At 37.2% G+C, this 27,973-nt stretch overlaps 1 protein-coding gene and 1 long non-coding RNA gene across 3 annotated transcripts in view; one reads left to right on the top strand and one right to left on the bottom strand.

Annotated features, from left to right (window-relative positions):
* Positions 1 to 12: 12 nt before the first annotated feature.
* NEDD1 (NEDD1 gamma-tubulin ring complex targeting factor) lies at positions 13 to 21,861 on the top strand. Of its 2 annotated transcripts, none has more exons than XM_064655408.1 (15): positions 13 to 143; positions 1,148 to 1,291; positions 3,196 to 3,290; positions 4,679 to 4,795; positions 5,947 to 6,087; positions 10,896 to 11,125; positions 12,169 to 12,370; positions 13,296 to 13,482; positions 16,245 to 16,376; positions 16,555 to 16,602; positions 17,005 to 17,228; positions 17,955 to 18,099; positions 18,408 to 18,564; positions 20,865 to 20,931; positions 21,625 to 21,861. In XM_064655408.1, exons 2-15 carry the CDS (start codon positions 1,156 to 1,158, stop codon positions 21,727 to 21,729), a joined length of 1,986 nt encoding a protein of 661 aa, XP_064511478.1. In that variant the 5' UTR covers positions 13 to 143; positions 1,148 to 1,155; the 3' UTR covers positions 21,730 to 21,861. The 2 variants fall into 2 exon arrangements, with proteins under 2 accessions (XP_064511478.1, XP_064511477.1); XM_064655407.1 differs by having other exon boundaries at positions 19 to 143; positions 1,145 to 1,291.
* LOC135414543 (uncharacterized) overlaps positions 21,724 to 27,973 on the bottom strand; it is a 6,808-nt gene continuing 558 nt past the window's right edge. The window contains exon 2 of the long non-coding RNA XR_010430718.1: positions 21,724 to 24,535. This is a non-coding gene — a long non-coding RNA (uncharacterized LOC135414543). The remainder of the gene's footprint in view (positions 24,536 to 27,973) is intronic.

Here is a 27,973-nt window from a genome sequence, read left to right as displayed (position 1 = left end):
GCGCGCGCGGGACCCGGGGGAAGCCGGGCCCGGTCGGGGCGGTGCCAGGCCCTGTCCCGGCCCCTGTCCTGGTCCCTGAAGCGGCGCTGGGCCGGGCCGGCGGGGAAAGCGGCGGGAGCTCGGCCCGGTGCCCGCCCGGCCAGGTGCGCAGCACTGCGGGGAAAGCGCGGGAGGGGGCCGGGGCCGAGGCCGGGGCTGCGGGGCGCGGGAGCGCGGGAGCGCGGAGCGGCTCCTGCTGCGGCCTCCGGGCCTGGAGTGAGGAGCGGGAGAGGAGCTCCTTGTGCGGCGGGAGGAGCAGCCCCGCGGGCTGATGCCGGGCGAAGGCGGGTGTGGACCTTGAGTTTCGTGACTGGTCTTGTCAGCCTTACTACTCGCGGCAGTGAGAATGAATGGCCTAAAGCTGTGCGGAAATGTCCCGGAAACTTTGGCTGTGCTTTCAGCTGAAGGGAAGGCTCACATTTTGAGTCCTTGTTTGCTGGCAGTTTACAATTACCTGGAGTAAAACACGGAGAATAAACGTTACAAACTAGGAATCAGTTAGGTTGGCTTTAGCTCTTAAAACAGTGTAAATTAGAACAAGTAGCTGTGCGTTGTTCTTGGCCTGTTTGTTTTCTGATGTTTTGTAAGCTGCGATGAAAGGTTGTCACTAGTATTCTACTGTCAGAGGCTTAGTTTAAAGGATTCTCCTATATCTCCTTTTGGGTGGTGAGATGAACGCTGAAGTGAGTCCTTTAGGTCTAAACTTCCAGCCTTGCCTTGCAACAGTTTAATTCTGGTTTGTATATCCCCATCTACTGGTGGGAAATGGGTCCTTGGAGTACTCACGGTTTCGTGGCAGGCAGCTGCAAACTCTGTGGAGATAAAAGCTTCATTTTAGTCTCTTGATGCCATGGAGGGGATGGCTTTGTGAAAAGGAAAGCACACGTTTCCCGCAAGAATTCAAGTAACAAAAATGTGGAGTTACTGCTGCTTTCACTAGTACATGCAGCTGAACAGTACTCATTGTGTAACTCCAAATAAATGTCACAGTTATCAAGAGAACAATCTTAAATGGTGCAGATGAAGTTACTTATAACTTGTGAGGTTGCCTGTTACATATTTTTACTACATGTATTTTCACTTTTCTTATTTATTTCTGCAAAAGCAGGTGCAACCATGCAAGAAAGCATACGTTTTGCATCAGCAGGAGATGACATTAAAATATGGGATTCCTCATCGCTGACTGTGGTGGAGCAGTTCAACCCACATACACCTTCACATCCAGTCAGCTCACTGTGCTGGGCCAGCAATAGTATCCTTTACAGTTTCAGCCAGTTTTGTGGATGAGGTTTTTGTTTTTGTTTTGGTTTGGGTTTTTGTTGTTTTGGTTCTGACGTTTTTGTTTTTGTTTCTTTTACTAAGGTGTTTGTAGAACACAGGCCTGATGCCTTTTTGAAGTTTTGTGTAAAAAGATTTGTATGTATTGTGAAGAAAATTTTGTGGTTCTCTGTGTTGAAGGGAATTAACTCACAGTGGTAAATGATTCTGTAGAAGTTTCTCATCCTTTAGGAGGCAAAAACTTTTTTAATGATTATGATATGCCTGAATTGCCTGCCAACTGTAAAGCTTACTCATTTGTTTCTTCAGTTGATTATGATACTCACTTTCAAAGCAATGCTTAATTTACTAGCAAGGTGGAACAAAGCAATTTCTGGTGTAGTAGAATTCTATACATAGTGTAGAGAAGAGTTGTAATCAAAGGTTTTTTTTTTTTCCTGGAACAGCTTCTCATTGATTCTGATAGTCTTTGATACCACTTACCTGCAGCTACTGGTTTTCTTTGCATTGTTGGTAGCATGTAGAGAGGAAGTACAAATTTGTTGGTTATGTAGGAAACATCTGTAGGATGATGGTGATTTATGCATCAAAATGGATCTGACCCATTTAGATCTTTCACCTCTGACTTGGAAGCCTTTCAACTCTGACTAGGATAATGATATGAGGTGCCAAGTGAATATATGAGAAGTTTTAGTGTGCTGCCAAGTGAACAGCTTGTATGGCAGTCACAGGAAAAGTGATGGTGCCTCAGCTTGATGTGAAAGAAGGACAGTATGCTGGCATGTAGCAATTGTCCTGCAAGTTCTGAATGTCTGTCCTCTAAGTCTGCAAATAAGTGAATATATGAAAAGGTTAAACAATCAGAACACAAATGAATGTTTTAGCTATGGAGCTTGCAGAGAAATTGAAGCATAGATGAAATATTTTCGTGTATATGTATACACACTTACATGTGTTTAATAAACTTTAGCTACAGGTCTTGTCTTGTTGTGCTTCCTCTTCATCTCCCAAAACTGAAACAATGAAGTATCTTGCTCTATATACTTGTTAATTTGTTAGGGATAAAGCATTAGTTTTGGTTCTGCATAGTTCTGTATGCTAAAAAAGTGCCTTAAAATAATGAAAGGAATAGCAAGCACTACTCTGCCTACTGGTTCTCTTCTGTTAAAGCCAGCCAATTAACCTGTATTATTCTTAAATAAGCAAATATAAAATCACAATGGACATTGGCCTGAAGACATAGAGGACACTGATCTAAATGATTACTTAGTTTATTTGGTGGGAGTGCAGAGGCAGTCTTCCTTCCCTGTAGCTCTATATGGAATATTTTTCTTATTACTTTAGGGTACTTGGTTTCACAAAAAGTTTCTTTTTGGGCTTTTGGTGTTCTTTTTTAAGTGCAGAGGGGGACAAATTTGCAAGTGCTCATTGTGCTCTAGAAACTGTGTGGTCAAGTAGTTTAATGTGTCATGATCAGAACCATTCTTTAAATCCATAGTCTGCTAACAGCATCAGACATTTGTTTGAGCTGTAGTGATAAATGGGGCTCTTACAATGGGGTGATGGTGAAACAGAATTGTAGACTAGATAAGCTGCCTTAGTGGTAAAGAGCTCTTAAATAATATCTGCCAGATATTTCTCATCTTCTCTCTGAAAGAAATTGTTCTACCTTGTATTGGAAAGTAAGGGCTGTAGTTAATTCAAGAGCTTCTTAATGAAAGCTTGGAAAATAGCCTTATGTTTCTATTTCTAGGTCTCTTCAAGGTACAGTGCTTTAGGCTGTTTAGACAATCTGTCTTCTGTTCAGTAAGGGAAACTTTCTGTTGCTTTTATTAATCACTAGTATCCTACAGTTATTGTTCTTAACTTGTGACAAAGACAGATACCTGGCCACTGCTTCTGCTGCTGGTGATAAAATAGTTGTTTCAAGCTGTAAAAGCAAACCTGTTCCACTCTTTGAAATAGCTGAAGGAGTAAGTATGAGTAAATGCTTTTCCCTGTTTTTTCCCCCACTTCACCTTGTATCCTATGTGTCTCAAATCTGTTCTGCGTATTGGGATCAATTTAATTTTAGTATGAGTAATGACATGTATGTAAAAACATTTGCTTGTGTATTGTTAAACACATATAAAGGGGGGGAATAAAAATAAGAAATAAAATAAAAAAATACAAATGCAGTAATACTGATAACCTGAGGCAGTTGGTGGTTCTAATGTGATTTGATGTGTAGGGGATGGAACAGGGCTGAAGTTCAAACTTCATTTTCCAACTTGAATTGTCAGTATCATGCATGTCTGTGAATTGTACACTGAAAAATATAAGAATCTATATAGAGGTTGTTTTTGGAGTGTACACATGCCATCTTCTGGAATTGTAAGAAACAGGAGAATTTCTGTTACCGTCAAAGCTTCTTTTTCCTGTGAAATGGAAATGTGGTACCGTGAACTTCAAGAAGCTGGACTTTGTTTTAGAAGACTCTCTTGACATGGTCGCTTGAATGACTTGTTAGTGTTCTAAACCATTCTAATTATTCTGCTTGGATAGCTGTTCTAATGCTAATTTGGACTGGGAAATTTTCTGTAAAGTTGTTCAAACCTTGCTTTTAGGGTGCTGAGGCAAACACTTTCAAAGGCAGAGTGTTTTTCCTGGAGATTTCACTGAATCTGATCTATAACTAATGCAATCCCTTCCAATTTTACCGTGTCAATAATTAGATGGACTTGTTTTTTCTTCACTCAAATATTGAGAACTTAAAAGTGAATTTTCAACAGGATAGAACTGAATAATAATTTGTCCTCGATGTAGGTCTATCATTAAGATTGACATTTTTTTCAAAAGATAGTACTTGAGTGATTATTTTAAAAAGAATCACTTAACCGAATTATGAGGTCTGCCGCTATAATATTCTCTGTAATGTTTGGGGAATGTGAAGTATGTGACTTAGACAACTTTTTGATTTTCTTCTAAGGAGCTTTTTTCCCTTAACTTAGGATTTTTTCTTTTTATAAACTCAGTACTGAATAGAAGACTGTGATTATACTTTACAGAGCTATAGTTTAAAGGGAAAACACATATTGAAGGAAAAGTTGCTAAAAAAATTTGAAATGGGAATGGGAAAATGTGAACATTTGAGAGTTTATTAATTAATATATTTAGATCTTAAGGTATATTAAATATATGTCCAAACTGGATTGGATTTTAGATGCCTTTTTATGGGAAATGACTGTAGATTACTAATAGTTCTATCTGTCAGTGGGACTGTTTGTGCTGATGAAAACAAAAACATGTCAATGTGCTTTTAAGTAGATTTGAATTAATCCCTTAATTCTGTTTAACATGCTTTCCCCCCCTTGTCCATCAGGCAAAACAGACGTGTGTGAGCTTGAATTCTAGTTCTTCATATATTGTGAGTGGAGGCCTTGATAGCACAGTCAATATCTGGGATTTGAAATCCAGAAGGATTTATCGCAGCCTTAAGGTAAGTTTGGCTGAGGAACAACTGTAGTTTTGTAGTCTTCCAGGTTTTGCTGCCAGCTGTAAAAAATACACTTTCTTTGTCAGGTATCTGTAGGATCAAGGTCACAGATGGGAGCTAGCACACACCTGTGTCTTGTTCAAGTTTGTGTTCTTTATGTGCTGTAAACAGCAAATTTAACAAGCATGCATAACTCAATGCCTTCAAAGTACAATTCTATAATAATGCACGTTTAAATTTTCAGAATGGACTTCTAATTTTGCAAATTTTTATTGATATTCTCTGATTAGGCTTTTTTTCAAGGGATGCATTCCAGATAATTGCTCCTTCTGATAGGTCATGTGAAAAAAGACTTGTATTTGTGGAATACTGTAGTAGAACTAGTGTTATGCAAAACTGGGAGATAGTTGTCTTTTAACTGATCCAGTATGAATTCTCTAAAAACTCTGTATGATGCACAAAACATAGGACGGTCTAATATCTTTCCCAGATGCCTTCAGTAGATGATTTGCTCTCGTTTAGCACCACTGACTTAAGAGGCTATAAAACTTAAGCTTTGATTTATTCTTTTTTCTTAGACTTCCAGAGTTAGAGTTTGAAACAAAACTGCTAAGTAGATAGTACAATACTTGAAATATCTGTTCCTAAGTTTTGGATTAGAAGTACTCGATTATCTTCCCTTATATATTCATACACAATATCATTGCAAATGACTATACTGAAAAGCTAGTTGTTAAGTATATGTGTTAATGCTAAAAGTGACAGAAGGGGAAGTTGGCAGTAGTACATCAGATTAACAGAAAGCGTATTCAAACATCTGGTTTCTGGGAGACTTTACTTTTAAAATAACATTGATAACACCTGTGGTAGATATAGCTGTTGGTTGTCTTATTAAAACATTGTATATAATTACACCATCATCTTTACTAATTTATTAAAACCATCTTCAAAAATCAGAAGTGGTTAAAGTATTATGATTGATCTTCAGCATGTTCTGCTGCTGTTTTCTGTGATATTCCATAATAACTCTTAAATAATATTTTTAAGTGTTACAGATGGTCAGAAAAAAACCCATCAAGCTGAAGTTTTCCTGCAAAAGCATAAATTAGGAAGAATATCGTTAACTCTCTCCCTCTAACCTCCCTTCCCTACAGGATCATAAAGATGAAGTCACATCCATTGCATATAATTGGAATGATGGCTACATTGCTTCCGGATCTTTGAGTGGTGAAATTATCCTACACAGTGTTACCACCAATTTATCAAGTACTCCCTTTGGTTATGGCACCCGACAGGTAGGCTGTCCTTATTAAGTTCCTTTCAGGTACCAAGCTTTAATTGACAGTCTTTAGAAATTGAAAGTATGTATCAACAGCTTTTAAGTTTTGTTATTCTGTTTCATTTTAATTTTTAAGAGTGCCCTTAAGGAAAGGAAAAAGCAGACTATTGTGTGCATTCTAGCCTTAAATAATAGGTAGCATTGAAATACAAATTTCTCAAATACCTTTGCTTCTATAAAGGTTACAGCAAATTTTACTTGATAGACACTGGTTCCTCAAGAACAAACGTCTAGATCTTAGAGCTGATCAGAACACAGTTGGCTCCACAAACCAAAGCAGGATTTCAATGGATGACTCAATTATTGCTGCAAAGGACAAAGACCACGTAGCCTGGGTTCTGAGTTACTTACTGAAAGCCATCTGTACAGTAAGGGTGAATATAAGCCTGTTATTTGGAAATAATAAATTTATCTAATCTGGAGATTAAACTTGCACAGCTGCTCAAAGAGAAAAGTGATGAGATTTTATCTTAGCTACTTAGGTGTTTAGGTAATATTTGAGAGAACTAGTTTGAGGGAAGACTGTGCAAAAGACTAACACAAAGCATGTGTACTACTTAGAGGACCTTGGTAGGCACTGCAGTTCCTTTTGGCAGACTCAAAAGATATTAAAAGAATTGGTGGACATCACAAGCCAATACCTTTGATATGAGAGCATTTGCAGTAGTAAATGAGCTGTGTTGTCCCACTGGAAATTACAGTGTGTGCTCTTGGTGTGAATGTTGTCTTACAGACAGCCATGTGTTTGTGTTTTAGGCATTCTTTCATTTTTTACTGAATCATTTCTACAGAGGTAGGAGCTGCCTAGGGGATGCAGAACCATTGCTTTGGTCCTAAACCTGGTCTTTAATGTTGCAAAGAATACTGAAGTTGTGACTTATTCCTTTTCTGTTACTACTACAACTTTTTCAGTCCTAGATTGCAGATGGTGTCAAGTTAAATTTTTCTCCTGTCTAGCACCAACAATATAACTTGGTGAAAAATCCTTTACAACCTCATAGCATCTTGGGAATTATGGTATACTTTCTGTTGAAAAATCTCTGTTAAATTCAAAATATCTCTGCTCCTAGGTGCTGCAGTGTCTTTGATCTATCACCAGTCTCATACTTATATTGAAGCAAAATTGTACTTCATACTTGGTTTGAGCTTAAAAATCCATCTATGTAGTCAGTTCATTTTTCTGATTTGATTGTTACAATCTTAGGAAGAATGTGGATGTGAGGCAGGAGCTACAGGGAAGTCCATGGCTGGGTTGTGCAGCTCAGGTAAATATTCAGAGTGGGGACTATGCTGCTAGTTAATAGGAAATTCTTGTGAGGACGATTTGCATCAACTTGTTTGATGTATTCAATTCTTTCCACCAAAAAGTGATTAAAAGTGAGTGATATGCCATGAATAACTATTTTGTCAGATGAAATCAAAAGGCCTACTGCAAAGCTGAGTGACCTTTAGGATGGATAAAGCTATTTGAAGTGTTGAAGTAATTGCAAACACAGAGCTCCTGTTCACATTCTAAAGGGTCTATAACATTTTCTTAAGGAGGGCAGTTATTTGATTACAGCCTTAATTTAAAATGGAATTGAGCTATAACTTTGTGATGAGTTGGCCAGTTGGATATCTCAAGTTATCAGCTTATCTTCTATCCTAAAAATGATCTTTACTTTTATGTGCAGAAATAGTTTTATTATTGTTTTGGGTTTTAATTGGTACTTGTAGAGAATTGCAGGATTAATTGTGCAGTGAAGCAAATATCTGAAGACTTGTATAATTCTGTTAAATTTAAAAAGCCTTTACTTGATTTATAGCTTAGGGACCCGTTTTCTTTAAGAGTAAACTTGAATAGATAAAGTGTATTATCCTGTTTGATCCTGGCACTAGCTGTCTGGCTTAGGAGGGGTCACCACTCCCTAGTAACTTTTTTTAGAGTTGGGGAATGTGAAGTCAAACTAACCTTATAAATTTTAGCTTGCCTGTGTTTGATTCAACATGATGAAATGTAGTTTCCTTGCCAGTTAATTTCTGGTATTGTGTAGATTCTACAAGTAGTAGAATAGCCCAAGGTTGCAGTGCTTTCTGTGACTTTAAACAATTTTCTCTTCATAGGAGTATTGGCCTATATTCTGTTAATTGATTTTAATTTAGAAACACCTGTGTGCTTTATTAGAATTGATTTCTTGCACACAGTTGTTTGCAGATCCCATAATTTGTCTTTGCTGTTGGCATTCATTTAGACTACCAGATTCTTATCTGCTTGCTGTTGTGAGGATGAATTAAGGTTTGTTTCAAAACATAATGTTTGTTCAAGTCTTTGCTGCCTGGTGCTATTCTCCTAGCAACAGGATTTAGTTTAGCTGTTTGAACAGCTGGCTGATTTGTAAAGAAGTGTGATGGGTTCTGGCCACTCCATATAACTGAAATTGTCTTCAGCTTTTAAAGCAAAAAATGGGGAGCAGTGGTAATATGAGGAATGTATTCATGTGAAAGAAAACGGAGAACTTGTCCAGACCTGTGAAATTAAAAGGATAAAGGAGAAAAGGAAATGGCAGAGAACTGTGAGGGACAGGAATGTTTCCCATGTAGATCATGTATGTAATAGAAGCTGTTATTCCTGAATCGCTCAATATTTTTTCAAAATAAAAACCTGAAAAATTATGATAAAGATATCTCCATTGTGTCCAGTAGAGGACCATAATAAGGATGAACAGTCATATTTAATCCTATTTGAATATGCAGTTGAAGGTGCCACCTCTTTAAAGCAGTTTGAAGCAACTAGGCTTCCAGTGAGACGTGCAATACAAGTTCTGAAAATGATGCTGGAGGCATATGAACCAGCACATATCTCCATTAAAATGAAGTTAAAGAAAGTAATAGGATAAAAGCCAGTATTGTGGTGTGGTCTATGCTAGAATAATACAATAGCTTTTTGAGAGCATTTTCAGGCAAATAAAATAGTAACAGCTGTTATTGGCTTGAATTAAGTACTTGATTCACTGCCTTGTGAGAAAATATTAGAGAAGATGGGTAAGAAATTGGTTGTACTGATAAACCAAACAAACATTATCTTTGAGCATCTAATCTTGTTTAATATTTTCAGAAAGGCTTATCACAGTAGAAGTGAGATCAACAAAGCTGGTGAAAAGTCTGGAGTACAAGTCTGATGAGGAGCAGCTGAGGGAGCTGGGGTTGTTTAGCCTGGAAAAATGGAGGAGTCTTATCACTCTTTACAACTACCTGAAAAAAGGTAGTAGCAAGGTTGGGGTTGGTCTCTTCTTGCAGGTAACAAGCAATAGGACAAGAGAAAATGGCCTCAAGTTGCACCAGGAGAGGTTTAGATTGAATATTAGGAAAAAATTCTCTAAAAGGGTAGTCAGACATCAGAACAGGCTACCCAGGGAAGTGGTGGAATCATCATCCCTGGAAGCATTCAAAAATGTGTAGGTAGGGCACTTAGGGACATAGCTTGGTGGTGAATGTGGCAGTGCTGGGTTGATGGTCAGACTTGATGATCTTTGAGATCTTTTCCAACCTTAACAATTCTGTGATTCTAAGTAGAGCTGGGATGAAACACAGTTAGAAGGTATTGCCAATAAGAGGGGATGTGTCAGTATCCAAAAATGATCGAAACAATAGATGTGGGAACAACTATGACAGAGTAGAAATCAAGGTACCAGACTTAGGTTACAACTGAGGCTTTTCTTACTAGACTAGGATTTGAAAATTCCCAAGGGAAAGAAGGACTTGGATTTCTTGATATAAAATGACAGTAAGCAACCCAAGCAGTCTGGATCGCAAAAAAGAAAATGCAGTCTTAGGATATTTCATAGTGAGTATTTACAGTACCAAATGGAGGAAGTGCATTTTGCCTTTGCAAAATATTTTGAGGATCATATAAGAGTTTAGTTGTCCATATTCAAGGAAGAGTCAAACTGGGAGAGTTGCAAACATACTGTGATAGTAGTGGAAAACCAATCTTGGGAGACTCTCTGACTTACTGTTTATAGCAAAATAAAGCCTGAATGAAGGTGAGGTTGCTGTTCCTTAAAATGGGAATGCAGTACTGGGGAGTTAGGAAAACAGTTTAAGTGTAAGGGCACTATGACCACAGGAGTGAATTGGTGCAGATGGGTCATAGGTAAAATTAATCAGGAAATGGAGTAATGTAATTTAGTATTAGAGCAGTGAGGTTCTGAAGCAATGTAGTGGAAACAAAATACCTGTTTCTGAAAGGTAGTTAAGTTCCTGTGTTACGTGATTCTGCGACAGCAAGGCTGCATGTGATAAACCATGTATATTATCCTCTTCTCTGGTCCTAGTCCACAGGTTGAAGTCTGTTCTTCTGCAGGACCTACATACTTGCTTAACTCTGGAGTCTGTGTGTCATATCAAATTGGCTTCTATCCAAGTGCTTAAAATCAGTGAAGGGGAGTTAAGTTTAACATTTTTGGCAGGAGACCAGTCGGTGAAATAATGTACCTTTTTGCTCCTTTAATTTTAGATGTGGTGTGGGTTTTTCATGTATGACATGCTGAAAAATTAAGAAACTTTTCTAGAATTTTTTTTTTCTTATCCTTCATTTTGCTAATCAGCTCATATGATACCCCGTAATGGTAAAAAAAAAGTCTGCCCCCTGATAGCGAAAATGGCATTGTAATGCAAAATGAATTTTCTGGGGTTTACTATTTATATTTCAGAGTGGAAGCCTTTGTAGAATAATATGGTGTTTGATATTGGTATTAAAATTCATTTTTTATGTCTGTTTTACAGCCTATTCGACACTTGAAATATTCATCCTTTAAGAAATCCTTGCTGGGCAGCGTTTCTGACAGTGGAAATGTAACTCTGTGGGATGTAAATAGCCAGAACCCATATCATAATTTTGAAAATACTCATAAAGCACCAGCCTCAGAAATCTGCTTTTCTCCAGTCAATAAGCTGCTGCTTGTAACTGTAGGTTTGGATAAAAGAGTTATTCTCTATGACACTTTAAGTAAAAAGTGAGTATATCAAAGACCTTTGGATTATAAAACCCAAATAAGGATTCTTTTAAAAACTGAAAAAGCATGCTTAGCTATGACATCACATAATTAATTCAGCCCACATTGAGAATGGTTGAAGTGGTTGGCATATCACTACTGGGGAACCTGTCCCATAGTCCATTTTGCTTTTGTAGTTAAAAACCAAGCAAACAATAGTAAAAAAAAAAGGTAAAAAAAAAAGGTATGTGGGAACTAATTGAGGTGCTACATCTGAGTGACCACTTGCAAGTGCTTATGGGCTTTTCCTGTTGATACAGAGCAATTAACTTCTCTGAGAGGCAGTACAGCCTGTGAGGACCTTCAGCCACCTGAGCTTAGCTTGCCTGCTTTTCCAGTTCAATATACAAGACATAACTGTGATGCACAGAATTGCTGAGATAGCGAGCCTTAAATATGGGAGAGCATTGGCTGAAAAAGTAGGAAGTATGGGACACAGGTGATGGTACTGTGTAGTAAGAGGGTAGGATGGCAAGTAGTTTCATGGGACCTTGGTTCTAGTGTGAGTTGTGCTTTTCCTCTGGCTGAATAACAGCAGGAGTCTGTATTTTGGGGGGGTGTAGTAGAAGGATGCAAACTAGGACCTGAAGTTCTTCCTAGAGTTGTGGGAAGATTACTGTCGATACACTTGGAAAGCTAGAGCATGTATGTTAGTATGATTGCAGCTGGAAATGATGATAAAAATGTTGGTGTGAGAACTGCTGTTAGGAAGGTGATGTGATCCAGTCCTCCTGAAATCTTTTGGGTCATATGCAGGTTTTTTGTTGTTAAGCATGAATTCTTAGTATAAGCCTAATCCACTGTTTCATAAGATGTGTCACTGAATTTACTTGGCACTGGAGAAGTGGAACTACTGACCTGTAGCTGAATTATGAAAGCTTTCCTATATATATATATATATATATATATATATATATATATATATATTTTAGATACTCTGTGTATAAAAGTCTAACTTTTGAATTCTGAAAGCCTCTTTATCCTGTCCTTTCTCCTATTTGAAGGTTACTGACAACAATAGTAGCTGATTTTCCTCTGACAACAGTAGACTTTATGCCTGATGGTACTACTTTGGCTATAGGATGTTCCCGGGGAAAAATCTGCCAGTATGACTTAAGGCAATTGACATCACCAGTGAAAACAGTTATTGCTCACAAAGGCTGTGTGAAATGCATACGTCTTCAGTTCAGTAGCACTTCTTTCAAGGTAAAAAAAAGCTTTCTTTTTTATTGTTCAATATGCAGATTGGTGAAAGCAAAGCGTAAGTTTAAGTTCTAAAAAAAAAAAAGTTAGCTTTCACTTTCTAAGCATTACAGATGCCAACAAAATTGGATCATGCCAACATAGAAATTATAAACTGCTCAGTCCTAAGTGCTGTTTTAGTGGTTTTTAATGTGGGATTCCCCCCACTCCTCCCTCAGTGTAGAAATGAGTAGTCTTAAATTTCCTGGTATGGATATGCTGCCATTGTAGATCAGTTTGTGGCACCTCAGGTTCAGTTTTAGGCAGTAGCAGAAAGTTCTGTAATGGCCCTTTCACTTAAGGGGAAGAAACAGAGCTGCTCATTTTGAGGTATTTTGTATGGTCCTATATATGGTCTTTTGCAGGCATGTATAAAAGCAGTGGAGAAGTTAAATAACAGAGAAGGCTTAAGAGGTTCTTCCAAGACTTAATTAGGCTCTACTGTATCCAGAAACCCCATGCTTTCATTTAGTGGAGACTGAGGGAACCTTTGAAGTGGATTCTTTACCACTCTGAGACTTTACTCCTCCTCCTCTAGCACACTTCCTGCTAGTGGTTGACTATTCCTGTAAAATTTGGAGTCACTAATAATGTAATCTCTTATTTTTCCTATGTCTAAACCTAGGAACAAAATTGGCTTGTGCCAGGTCACTCCATGGTTACCTTAAGTTCTGTTGCCATTTATATACTAATACAGATTTTTCCCATGTTCTTTGAAGTTACATTAAGATACCTTTTTCATATTTGTAAAGGCATATCTCCTAGGCAACCTTTGCAACTTGAACTGAATTTTTGAAGTGTTTTGAAACAGAAAGTATATTGGCTAATATTTTTATTTTTAGCTGAGGGAATAATAACTTCTCTAATATGGTCTGGTTTTTTTCTTCAGTCTAACCTTACAGGTTCTTCAAATAAACCTGTATCCAAAAGAGCAGAAGTCAAAGCTGGTAGTAATCTTGGAGGAATTCAAAATACTGGCATCAAAAACATTGCCTCTCAGACATCAGCAACAGTTTCCTCTCATCTTATGTTGTCAAATGAGAATAAGGGAGGAGAGATTCTTCAGGAGAAAACAGGTAGGGTCTTCTTCCTACTCTTGCAATAATATTTGGCATAATGTGGAAGATGGAAGGAATATTTCATGTTTTGACTGTTACAGTACAAATTTTCTCCGAGGGAAGGGCGTTGTGTGGAGTACTGTGTGTATGTGCATGCACATCTGCACCTTCTTTTCTCCTCCTGCATTACACGTACTGTAAGACTGTAGGAAGTGAACCGGATCCTACTATAAGCTTAGAACATGTGAAGTCTTAAATTCTGGACTTGAAGTAGAAGTATGTATTTACACTTTGAAGGAGAAAGTCATGGTGATACTGTGGGACAATCTTGTTGACTTCCTGTAGAATATCCTTATGTATGTAATGCAGTTTCTGATGCAATGTCTGCATGGAATGCAGAGCTAATGGTTTGTAATTCTATTAATAAATAGAAATAAATAAACAGACCTTATCTAAAAAAACCAACCAAACAAAACACAGTAAAAAAAACCTAGTCAAAAAACCCAAGTGAGAACTGAACTGTATTTTTGTGAGAGGCATGATTCCAGTATCACGTGGTAGGACAGAGGTTAAATATAGTTACAAGTATGATTAGTTGTATAACAGTACTTGCTATTTATGCTTCTGAAATTAACAAGTTCTTTGCAAGAATTTTAAGCATTCCAAAATTCTGCCACTGTGTGAAAGGTACTCTTAAATTTTATTTAATTCAAGACTTCTGAAAATATGATCAAATCAGTAGCACTGTTAGTTTGCTTCTTGAAAAAAATCCTCAATCTATTTAAAAGCAATAGCACTTTCCCCCTCCCTTTTTAAATAAGGAGAAATACATTTAGCAACAGTAATTAAGCAATAAGCCACTGCAGTCCATAGGGACGTGTATTAATGACCTCCCTTGGGTGTGCAGTGAAGTATCAGGTGAAGTAGAAGGCTTCCTGTGTATGCAAGAAGTGTTGCTAATCAACATTACTGAGGGTGTGGAACATTTTATTGCAGTTAAAATATATGATTTGTTATCTTTATTTGAAGATGGTTGTTACCCCTTAAACAGGACCATGCGTAATAAACAGATGTTTTAAGAAAATAAAGGCTTGCCAAGTAATACAAATAGTTGTCCTTAAACTGAGTGTTCACTTCAGGAGTAAAGACCTCTGAATACTCCAAAGACAGGTCTTTAAACTTAAAAGTGGGAATGGATGAGAGACCAGAAACTGCGTTTGTACTCTGGCAATTCTTCTAGACCCTGATTATGGGATTTATCTTTGGAGAAATATGGGGCATTCAGTAAAGTGCTCTGATAGCCTATTTAAACAAAATTGAGGCTTTCTATCACAGGTATTTTTGAAGTCCAAAAGTATAAGTTGTCAGAATATGATGAGAAATTTGGATGTACTTTGAGCTGGTTTCCCATAATCTTCTATTTAGCAACTGTTCTCCGTTTCAGGTACTTACTACATTTAGATTCCTGGGAACTGGTAAAAATGCAGAGAAGACTTTTTTGCCCTATTTTACATTGTGCTTTTTCCTACATAGATCCTCTAGATTCTGGCACAGGTTGATACTGTACTTCTAGTTGGACTCTGTGTGCCAAGTATTTCCTTCACTAGCAAGTGCAATCCTATGTACGTGCCACAACTGACACGTCTGAAGGACTGGAAAATGTGATATATTAATACATTTAAAAGTGAAATCTTAAACCTGACTCAAGTTCCAGTTAATGTAGATACCTGGACATGATTAATTGCAGCCATCCACACAGTCACGTTTGGATTACTTGTTCAAGTAATCTCCACATAGAGAAGTACTTAGAGGTTTCATAACCAGTGGTGGGGTTTTTACCTTGTTCGTTTGGTGTGAGTTTTCTTAAATTAAAGTAGATCCAAAGTAAAGTTTTTGTATGTACAGATGATTTATTTATAAAAGATTTATTTATATATTGCACAGCACTAATGCTCTGTGCCTAGTTCTTAAATTCAAAATCTAGACACTTCTCGAGTTAGCAGTACAGTAAGGACAGAATAATGGCTTGCTTGCAGTCTTGATGTGGTTTCTAAACATACTAAATTGTGAAAGTTACTTAGATGGCTGGCTGAGCAGTTCAATTCACATCTCTAAAAACGGTAGTTTGAATATTTACTGGGGGTTTTTTTTGGCGGGGACTTCTTCAGACAACTGTCCTTGGTACCATGCATACAAAAGCTAACTTTTTTTTTCCCTGGTAGAGTGGTGAAAGGTCTAGGAACAAATTGTTGGGTTTGGGTTTTGCTTTTGTTGTTGTTTTTGTTTGTTTGTTTGTTTTTTGTTTTGTTTTGTTTGGTTTTTTTGTTTTTTTTTTTAATTTTATTTTTGCCTGCAGCTGAAAGTCCAATTTTATTTCCTAATATTAGGAATAAGCGTTAACATTAGGTAAGCTTTAAAAGAAATGTGACACAGAATTTCCCTTAGAATACTTACTGACCCTAGTGGAGCAAATTTCTCTTGTTGCAAAGCAAATTTCAATTTTGATCATCTGAATGTGGTTACCTTCTTAGCAGAAGGTGCAGTTACTAGTTCCGACTGTATCGTATTTTTGTTAGTAAGTACCTTAGCTTTTAGTTACATCCACCTTGCTGACAGCCCAATGAGGGAGTTAAATTGACCCTCTAGCTGGCATCTGTAGATGGTTCTAAAGTGCTTACTGGACTTACCAGGAATCATGCTTGCTGTGAGATTGTTTAGGCATAATGTATGTTATTTTTGGAAAACTTCAATTACTAACTGAATGTTTTTGTCCTTTTAAGGTTTACCCCATAGTTGCAGCTTGGATGTCATTCCATCTAAAGAAACAGATCATGGGAAAAGTGCCGAATTAAATAGTTTTGATCATTTGGGCCGAGGTAGTTTAGGAGATATGTTTTCTCCAGTCAGAGATGGTAAGTTGCTAATACTGAAATTTGTAAAGCATCGTTCATCTGCACATAGTGTGACATTATGGCATTTGTGTGCTATTGACCACAATACCTACTTGATATTTTAATTAGTCTTTGATTATGAACTTGATTTAATGACGCAAATAAATACTTCATTTGTCTATGTTCTGGTATTTTGCAGATATTATTACAAATAAAGGGACTGAAGATCTTCAAGGAAAAGGAAGTGGTAAGCATATGCCAGTGACAGGCCTCTGGAGGTCTATACTAGTTCTCACGTGCTAATTTTGTCATACCATTGAAAACAAACACATGAAAAAAACAGACACTGAAACAAATGAACTTTGCTGGAAATTGTCTGACACACTGAAGTGCTAAGATAGAACATGGCAACAGGAAATCAAGAGTATGGTCCTAAAGTGATTATTTTATTTTCCTTTATGCAATTTATAGTGATATATAGAGGCTTTTTGTGTTTTTACTTTGATAAGGATGATGTCAGCATAAATTAGATTTAAGGATTTAGTTTTTGTGGGGTGCTTTTTTTTTTAATTGGCTTTGTATGGGTGTGCGGGCATTTTAATTGTGGGATAGATTTGGTGTGTGTTTGTTTATTCATCTTTCGTTTTAGGTCTGGATTTTCAGTCCTACCTTGCGGGTTTGGATTTTCTCCCACAGCTCCCTGCTGCCTTTCAAGTAAAAAGAAGCCCAGTGGGCAGTAGTGCACAAGGGGTACAATCTAGCCCAATAAATGCACTTGTGGGGTCTCCAATTAAAGAAGAAGAAGAACATCCAGAGACTGACATTAAGAAAATAAGTCTTGGAAAACAAGAAACTAAAGAAGTCTTAAAGCAGGTATTCTTGTTATGAGTGATCTTGTTAGAATCTTGGCAGAATACTACTACTTGAAGAAAAAAGCCTTAATAATGCCCCAATTAATCTTATTTTGCAACTCTGTTCACACTATTGACACAAATCTGTAAAACCTTGCACACTTTAAGTACCTTGGCCTTCAGCAATGGAAGAGAAATGGATGTTTCTCTTAAATGAGCTCTGGTTACCTAAGTTCACATGAAACAAAATGGGTGTAGCCTGAGAAGTATTCTGATTTTTCTAGAAAATCAAGAAGGATCACTAGATGGTTGCACCAGTATAATTGTTTGTTGTTTATTAGATAAATTCCACCATCTTCTTTCCCTATTCTTCATCTCTCTCTTTTTCCTACTTGAGATATCTTTGATATGCCTATGTTTATACCTTAGCTGCTTTTGTATTGCTTTTCAGAAGTTGAGTTTGCTAGGAATGATGCTATAATTTTGTCACAAAACGTTGGATGTGAAAATTAAGAGGCCATTGCCTTTTGCACTCAGTTCTGTGTGTGCACTTGAGGCAATTTTGAATGTTTTAGCAATTTTTCAATATCTTGCTAGGAAAAGAAAAGCATATATTTCTGAGTAGATTCCAAAAAGTAAAAATGTTTGAAAGTGCATTCCTGTAAACTTAGTCTTCAAGTGCAATTACACAATTGTTGTATGTAGATTTCATCTTTTTTTATTAAAAAACCCCTATTTTTATTGTCAGGTTTCAAAACCAAGCTCATCAAACATAGAATCTATAACTTTAAGTTCTCCACCATCATCCACTCTTGATACAAATGAGAGACTAATGAAGAATATTCAGGCCCATCCTGCATGTGATCTACCAGTAAATGGTACTACCTCAACAAGTAAGTTGATAATTTTGGCCCAGTTCTAGGTGTGGTTGATTGTAAACTGATATGAAATCAGATAAAATGAACTTAACATTAAAAAAGAACATCTGCTCTTGATTCTTCTTTAAATCCAGCTAGCCCTCCTAGAATGTCCCTAATTGCCTCTGAAAAGATTCATTCTAAATCTATTTTTTAAACTAAGTAATATTTGAGGTAAAATACTGACAAGCCTCAAGACAAATAAAAAAACCTCTTGTACTCCATTATACTGATATTTTAAAAAAATAATTATTTGTTTAATTAATTTATTTTTAATTGTAAAGGTCCAAAGATAACATCACCTGTCACTGCTGGAGTTGCAAGTTCATTGTCAGAAAAAATAGTAGAAACCATTGGGAGTAGCAGACCAAATGCACCTCTGACATCAATGCAAATAAACTTCATTCAGAATATGATACAAGAAACAATGGATGACTTCAGGTACTGGTATTCAGGCAGAATATTGTTGTTTTCAATGACGTGTTTTCTTAGTAAGATGTTTTAGCATATGCTTCAACGAATTTCTACTTGGATTAGAAAATTTATAGCCCTATTTTTGGAAATCTAGGTATGAAACTTAGTTTTTAATAGCTCTGATGACTAATTACACTGATGTCTCTGAGGGCTGCCAGTGAATGACTTTGATAACATGTTTTCAGAATGAGTGCTTGAACATTTCTCGGATGGTAAATTTAATCTGCATAATGAGGTCCTTCCTGTTTTTCTTGAAGCTTTGTGCTGATTTCATTCCCTCCCTGCTCGTTTCCCCATTCCAGCAGGAGAAATTGCTCTTCAAGCTGACACTGTGGAGAGTTTGATTTAGATGGTTGATTTGTGTTGGCTTTGATTGTCATTAGCATGACATATGTAAGGTAAAATAGCGAGTGTGTATTTCTACTGGTGAAGCTCCTCGTTAAAACAATGTCCATGCTGTACATGATGGCTGGTGTCAGATCACTGAGTTTGTGGATATCTAACCATCATTCCAATGGTCATGAAAGAAATCAAATTAGCATGGTTCTATTGAGAGTGGAGTTTGAAGAAGGTGGAGCGGTTAAGATCACTTCCCAAGCCGTGTTTAAGGTGAAGTGTGTTGATGGAGGTGATGGAGAGGAAAAGGGTTGCTGGGCAGGGGTAATTGTGCTGTCTTGAAGACAAAAAGCAATGCAGTACTAGCCTAGTAGGTCCAAGTGCTATGGCTGTTCTGTATCTGCCAACAGAAAAAATACACTGAAGGTTATAAATGTCTTTGCATAAATATAGTATAGTAGAAGTCTCTTTGGATTTTTTGGCAATAATCACACATCTGATTAAAACCTGTAACTTCACATGACTTAAAATGCAGTCTGTATATTGCAGATGTGGTTTTTTTTAAAGTCTCTCTTCAGGCATCCCAGAATTGGAAGGGATGCCAGTCTTTTACTTCCAATATCTGAGATCTGGAGCCTTAGATACTGCGTTTCTCTTTTGACCTATACATCCTGGAGTGCCTGGAAGGCTTTGCTGGCCCTTTTCCCAGTTGTAAGTTGTAGATATATTCAAACTGAAGGTAAAAGATTGTTTGTAATGGGGTCACTAAGAGGGAAGGAGCCATCGCAAGGTTCTTATTTATGTAACTACCTTTTAGCCCATGGAATCTGAGGAAAGGATTTTTATCTTTCTTGGCTGAAATTCATTCCTCTTCCAGTAATGGGAAAAAAACCCAAACATGGACTTTTAGAAAAGGACCAGGCGGAATATATAATTCATTTGGCTCCAAAAAGCTGTTTGTTTGTTGATATTCCTGTCTTTGGGAGATAACCTACATCTTTGAATTTCTAAGCTGCCAGCTGGCATCTCTACTTGATACACTCAAAGAAGATTGCCTCCAGTAGGAGTTCTGTAGCACAATAACCCATGGAAAGAGGAAGTGGGTTTGGTCTGTGTTTGAGGAAAGGAGAACGAAATAAGATCTGTGTGTGTCTACTTAAGAAACGCGTTACTATCTCAGGCCACTGGTATCCATAGCACAGTATTCAGTCTCAGGTGACTGTACTGTGATACACTGTTCAGGAAGGGCTTGTGAGCTTTCTTGCTTTTCTGTGAGCTGTGCTTGTTCTTCCTCAGCATCTGGAACTCTTGTATTAATGTAGTGGGTAGAGGCTATTTTCAAGCCTGGTTTTTGTAATGTGGAATGGCTGTCCATGAATTAACAAATTCATGTCACTTCACAGACAGCACTGCCACTACTTTTTATGTAGATGAACCTGGAGCATTCTGTGGGCTTGAGAATAATGTATGTAACACTTATCACAGTTGATGTTTTGGGCCTTCTTACAAAAGTGTTGAAACTCACATACTGAAAAGCTGTATCTTCAATTACAGATAAATATCTTTCTCTGTGGTGCTTGTGATCTAGGGATTGAAAATCAGCTTTAAATCATAAAAAGGAGAGAAGCTTACAGCTTGCAAGTGAAAAAACAATCTTGATATTACCATGTATATACTGGTTTCTAAACAGAAAAGATCCTACATCTTTTTGTATGCTGAAAAAAATGGTACTTATGAAAATCAATGTCATAACAAAATTATTCCAGAAAATAAGCTGTAGAGGATTATGTTGCATGATTGAAGTGTTTTTAGACTCTTGTTTCATGATGCTATGAAGTGAGGAATTGTGGAGTTTTTGGTGCTGAGGATTGGAGAGAAAGACTGCTTCCTAAATAAATCTGTGCATTGTCCTTTTGCAATTCTTCCCCCAGAGAAGCATGCCATCGAGATATTGTGAATTTGCAAGTGGAGATGATCAAACAATTCCATATGCAGTTGGTATGTACAAAGACCATGATGGGAAATACATTCAGTTTTCCATTTTGGTAATACAAAGGCATGCCATCTTCTCTCAAAACTGAAAATCTATGTTGCTTATTGAGACCAAAAAAGTGAGGATTTGATGTGAAGGAGGGGGAAAGTATGAATGGGAATCTGTTAACTTGTTTTATGCTTGCTAAATAAAGGGAACATATGCATTGGCTAAGTATGAATTCCGTACTTCAAGAGTTATAAAAAAAGCAAAAGGGAAACAAATTCAGCTGTCCTTTGGAAAGGGCCAAGGGCTGAGGTAAGGAGGAGATAGATGGAATTCAAATAGAAAGCTTTACTTGTAGGTACTGTATACATACTGAACTGTTCTGTATTCTTTAGCTTCACCTTTTTATGAATCTTTGTTCTTTTGATCTGCATTAAAAAGACCTTGTCTGAGTACTGAGCATTTTAATGGAATCTGAATTAGCAGATTCTCTTCCTGAAGGTCTGCAAAATATCCTTTGATAAAATATTCACTAATGTATTAATGATCAAAATACTGTCAGCATAAAAACCCCCTTACTTTTCTTATCAAAAGTTTTTAAAACCAGAATTATCTACATTATTTAATTTTCAAAAGAGATATGAAAATGGATAGGATAAAACTGGAATTGTTAACTTTATTACTACTGATTGGGACTTTTTTCTTTTCTCTAGAATGAAATGCACGCTTTACTTGAAAGGTACTCTGTAAATGAAAGCTTAGTAGCTGAAATTGAGAGACTACGAGAGGAAAACAAAAGACTGAGGACTCACTTCTGATTTATATTGCTAATTTTATTAGCATGAACTCACTACAGGTGGTGTGTTGCTTATGACAGATCGTCCATCATCACTGAAGTATTGTTTCAAGACCTGCTATTATTTTGAACATGAATCTGTTCTTCTAACTAATTGGTGTAAGATACTATATGTAATTATAAAATTTGTAACAGATAGAACATTTGCATACTCATGCTAACCACCTTGAAATACAGCCTTCTAACAGAAAAACTGAAAGGACAAGTATGTTATCTGAGTTTTAGCAATATGTGAAGTGCCTTTTCATAAACAAAATCAAACCAGGACAGATCTCTTTTCTGTAAGAACATTTTTATATACTTACTTTTCTATCTGCTTCTTTATTCTACTGCTGTCAGAAACAATCACTGCAGCTTGCCTTTCAGATACTTCTCTTTATGCAAAAGAGGAGAGAAGGCTCCTCTTTTGCTCCACATGGAGCCTTGTTTACAAGGAGCTGGAAAGTAGTCGGTTAAATTTATTCAACTGGCAACTCTTCTGTCCTGAGTTGAGAGCTTGAAAATATTCTCAAATTTGGTGCCACAATCTTCCTTATTGAATTTGTAAGTCTGAAATTTATGTTTGTCTGCTGTAAACTTTGTTGTTGCAAATGCTACTTCAACTGCACAAGTTTGGGTTTTTTTTATTACTTTAGTTATGAAATAGAATTCTTTTTATTTACATGTATTTGAATATTTTCGTAGCTTGTCCAATTTGAATTCAACTTCGGACTTCAAAATGTAAGTATGCACAGCCATTAATAATACAGCGATGTGTAAACAAAGTCTTTCCAGTCTTTGACTCGGGCATCTTGTGCCCACCCTCCCCTCCCTATTTGTAGTGAACAACACTTAATATTGAGCAGTTGTGTTGTAGTTTTGAATCTTCTTGACTTAGCATTATTGTAGCCTTTTTAAGATAGCTGCATACCAAATTTAACTATTATCTTGTATGGTTAACAAACATTAAAGACAGATGATTACTTCAGTAGCATAATAGTATCATACTGGTGTGTACACATTTCTGAAATGAGACTCAGTATGAAGTCCTGACTGTTGAAGTGTGTGAGATGTTTGGCTTGGCCTTTATTTGCGCCAAGAAGATTAAATTAAAACTTCAATATTAAATTACTTTAAAAATGAAGTGAAAATTTTAAAATAAATTAAAATATTCTCTGAAAGATTTCTCCTACAAGTGCTTCTTGCTATTTAAATTGTTTGGGAGGATTCTTAATTTTCCCTCTAATATCTGGTTGTTTCTTTTCACAAATTGAAAATTCAAAGAAGGAAAGTCTGAAGAACACAGCAAGTTAATTAGTTACAACATCTAGTGTTTAAATCCATGATAACACTCTTCTACTAAATGAGTAGATAACGAAAGCCATAATATATAGTGTAACTTATTTTTGTATGTTGGAAAACTAAAAAAAAACCCCAAACCTATCTATAACTTTCCCTTAACTTTTACTTTAAAAAAAGACTTCCTTTTTTTAATGTCAGTTAATGACAAATACAATCTTCTGGCAAAATGCAGGTGTTCAAGTAGCCTTTAATGTTAGAGACATGACTTTAAATGTCTGTAGTTCTACTGCTTTTATAAGCTTTTGAAGATATTTCTATATCACGTATAACCTCATAGTGAAAGGAAACAAAAATAGTTGGGCTGTTTTTACTAACTTAACACACAGTGTAGAGAATGAAGTTAATAGGATGTGTAAACTTGACACATAGACCAAACAGTTTGTGAAGACAGTAGTAGTTGAAGGTAGCAAAAATATCTTTGCATTCTTCGACATGCTTTCCAGTGTTAAAAGAAGTAACCTTGCATATGTGCGTCTCTTGATTTGTTCCCCAAGTGCTCTTGCTAGTGTACCCAGATGACAGCAGGGAATTAGACAAATCTTGGGTATTTTGCTTGTAGATTATTTGTTTTCTTGACTCAGAACTCTACAATCTTTTTTCTTAATTCCCAAATGAAGGTGACTATAGCAAGAGTGACTAAAAGGAGGTATTTTTGCCTTTTAAAAAAGATTTTTAGGGCTTTTTTCCATATCTCAGGATTACTATAGCACAAGTGGCTACACATGGTGTGTGGAGACCCAATATGCCTATCACTATAGGGGTATGTTTTTGCCTTGTACACAATCTGATTTGTATGTTAAAATAAAGCTTGTTTTAACCTTTTTGAAGAAAAAACAAGCTGTGTTGACTTGCTTATTAAAGAGAATAATATGTGTTGTAATTGTTATGCCTCAGCAGGTGCAGTCTGTCTAAAATTCTTGAGTAATCTCTCTTCTGCCTCTGTGGGTTCATGTAGACCATCAGATCATTTTCACAGAAATGTTCACAATACCTCGTGCTTTTGGAGTAAAGGACAGATGAGCAGTTTCTTCTTCCAACTTGAAAACTGTTAAGAGTCATAACAGAGAGATCAAGTTCTCAGCCAAAAATAATGTTCAAGCAGATGTTTTGGGCAGGGAGAATAATCTTGTCTCCTAAGCTCCAGGTGAGTTGGAAATCCTGCGTCTTCCTAATGTTTAACTTATAGATGTTTCATTTTTTAGTTCCTTTCTCTTGTCCACATACAGACTTTGTGATGAGAAGTTTATTTGCAGTTTCAAGGTATGTAGGGTTTGAAAACTGATTTTGACTAATTGATTTATTCTTATAAAAATGCAAGATGCCAGCATGTCCTTACTTCGTGGCAAGAGTCCACCAGTGCCTGATACGCACGCCATACTGTTCATAAGCACCATAAGGATGAATCTGGAAGTTGCTCACTGCTTCTCCTATACAAGGAACACAGCATACTGAAAGAAAGAACATGCTTTACAGACTGCATTGCCAAACCGGACAGTTCCTTACGAGGAGATACCCTAGATACTTAAACTGAAAATACAAAATGGTTGCAGATTATTTGTATATAACGGTAACAGATCTGATACTGCTGAATGCTTAAGACTGACAGGTGCTGTGTCTGTGCTTGCCCCCCAGTGCACTTGTGTCTGTGTGGTCATTATTGGTGCGTGTCAAGAGCTGTGCCTTCTGGTTTGGCTGAGTACAGCCATTTTCATGTAACTTGTGGTGCATCTGGGAGACGCTGATTAACAAGTTCTCAAAGAACAAACAAGAAAAAATCTCGTACTCTCCTTAAGCTTCCTGTGCCAGGCACTGGCAAAGATAAGGTATGAGGCTAGAGCAACAAGAATAAAAAATTCTAAAGTGTTTTCAAGATAACTGTGAAACTAGCTGTGAGTCTGAATGTCTCTGTAGCCAAGGAAGTACAGACAGTACCTGTGCACTTCATATTTGTCTCTGGCCCAGGCGTGGTACAAGGAAACTTAACAGTGGAATTATACTCAATGATGATTTCAAAAGTCATTGAAACCACATCCTTTTTAGCTAATTTTGGCAGTCCAAGCAGTGATACATTTGTGGGACAAAGACCCCCAATCCTTCTGATGTGGACAATGATCTGCCACATGTAGTGTGCTGACTGCATAAGTTGCCAATAACACTTTTTGCTAAAGAGCCACTTTTACTAAAACATCTCATATGAGTTGTTTTCATTTCTTTGTGTGGAAAGCTACTCTAGAGCTAGAATGCATATCTAATATTTTCAAAATAAACAGGGAAATTTTGGGGGCAGTTCATATAATAAACTGTGGATTTTTAAGAGTATCTTTATGAGATGGCGATGATGACACAAGAAAAAATATTCTTGGTCCAGAAGGCACCTAAACTTTGAGAGCAAGCTTAGAAACCTCCACTAAAATCTCTAGAAAGTTCCAGGTTTCTCTCTTTTCACCTGGTTATAGACAATGTCTGACTAAAAGTGGAGGAAAGAGAAGTGTAGACTGCTGATATTTATTCCTTAGCCTCATTGGTACTTAAAACATTCAGACCTAAACTCAGGTAGAAAGCATCGTTCTCTCTGCTGGACAAACTATCATGACTGAAGATGTTTGGTAGAGCAATAACTGCCATGTTTATTTTAGACTATGCCCATTTTGAACCAGTTCTGGTCTCCAAATGCTGGTGCAATATGAACAGTAATGCACATATTTTCTGACGCTGAACCATGTTAGAATTTTGTGAGTGTCTGGCTTGGAGCTCTGAAATTGGCTGATGAATGTCCTAAGCCATCCACTCTCCATCATGTACTACAGGAGTTCTCTGAAACAACTGCCCAGCTCTGTATTGCCTGCTTTCCCATGTAGCCACTGGCCTAGCTGTAGCAGCAACTGACTTTGGAGGGAGTTTAAAACTATAATTTTACCTCTGAGGAGGTCATTATACCTCTAAGGATCATGTGAGATCTGTTCTAGGAGTAGAAACTTCTGTTTTTCTTGTTAGCAGAATGTTTTTCTCCTTTAGTTCTAACATGTATGAGTTGCACTACAAATGCTCGTGCCTTGGGCTCTCTCTCTCCTGAATTCACCATTTGTCCTCTCATTCTAGCTAAAAATAGCAAGGCACATGTAATTGCAAGTTATTGTGGTTCCTTTCCAATTTCTTACACTACAAAGTTCTGTCTCTATATGGAAATCACCGAGAGACAATGTTTTTTCAGCCTATTATTTTGCAAGAATGGTAATTCTGATTTATTCTTTTTGTCCCTAGTTGTCATCTAAGTAACAGAAAAGGAAAGAAATTACACAGAGAAAAGGACACATGAGAAAAGAACACAATTTCCTATACAGGTTATTTACATACAAGTGCCTTTCCTTGTAATAAAAATACATATTAACTAACACAGGACAGAAGTGTTTCAGAATTAATTTTAAAAAATTAGTACTATAAATAAATACTAGTGCTCAGTTGCATTACTATAACACTACTTACCAGAATGACTGAATACCCAGAGGTGTCCAGCTGGGGATATTTTTTATAATTATCAAGTAGCAGAGAGTGAGTTGTGTTTTCTGAATACCAATTCTTCATATTTTCATAAGGTCTTAGATTGGCCAATCAAAAATTAGGGGAACAAACCCAATTAATCATTTTTTGAAAGCTTTGGGCTAAGTAGAGGGAATTGTCCCCCTAGTTTCATAGCAGCTGAACTCAAGCAGTTCTGGGTTTGTGCTGTTCCAGTTCTCATCACTGAACTTCCTTACGAGTCAAAATACTGATGCAATTTGTTATCCAAGTCCACTTCAACAAACAGAACAGTGCTAGATGTCTCTAGTGCTTTAAGAGTCAGAGCGCTTTGGTCTGCGCTCAAGTTTTAAATTTCCAACATTACACAAGTGTCTGCAGATTTGTCCTCTGGTTATTTTATTACTGAAATACATCCTCTTGACAAGAGAAGTCAGCAAATTAAGGCAAGCTTAAATTAAACAGACCCTATGTCATCATACCACAATACCCAAAATTCTTTCCATGACACATTTGCTTTAAAGAAATTGCATGTGGTGCTGAAGGTCACACTCTCACTCTTTCCCAGAGAGTGGGGAAAAAACGTCACTGCAGTGTGTCCAAAATATTTGTCCCCCGAGTCCTATCAGCTCCTCCAGCTTTGAGAAAGCTGTTGACTCCCTGCCTCTCAGCAACAGCAGAAGGAATTCCAAGTCTCCTTCTCCTTGGAGACATTTGGCCCTGCTCATAGAGCCCCTCTCCAGGCAGGTGTCTGGCACTGTCTCATTCTGCCAGAGCCTGTACCCTGCTGCAGGGTGTCCTTCCACAGGGATGTGCTCCACCAGATGCAGGTCACACCCGTTAATCGAGACTGACTTCACATGGGTAGGGCTCACGAATATCTACATAAATGCCATTGCTTGTTTCCATGGTAACTTTGATGCTTCAGAATGGAACAGACTAAAAAGCCAGGAACAACAGGAGAAATGCAGGGAGCTTATATGTGTTTGAGTTGTCCTGTGCTATTCTGAAGTGACAAAAAACCCAGCTGTGACAGACCACAATACTATGATACTCCAACAATGATACTACAATTTCTGTGTTTACCCATCCCATAGTTGATTTTGCTATTTATTTTGTTTAGTTTGGGGTTTTTTTTAAAGGTTCCTTTCTACACCAGGTATTAGGCAAACAACAGGAGCATTGGTGTGACTGCTAGGTGTTGCCACCTCTAAGGAAAGTACAGAGGTCAGTGGTATGAATGCTTTGAAAGCTATGCCATGCTTTTTAGAAATAACAGGGATTTGTGTATAAACCCACATGGGAGTACCATTGGGACCGAACAAGATAAACATTGCTCTATCTTTTAA

This window comes from Pseudopipra pipra, chromosome 5, assembly GCF_036250125.1.
Source record: "Pseudopipra pipra isolate bDixPip1 chromosome 5, bDixPip1.hap1, whole genome shotgun sequence".
NCBI lineage: Eukaryota > Metazoa > Chordata > Aves > Passeriformes > Pipridae > Pseudopipra > Pseudopipra pipra.
The sequence above is the reverse complement of the archived record's forward strand: the minus strand, read 5'-3'. Positions and strand labels throughout refer to the sequence as shown.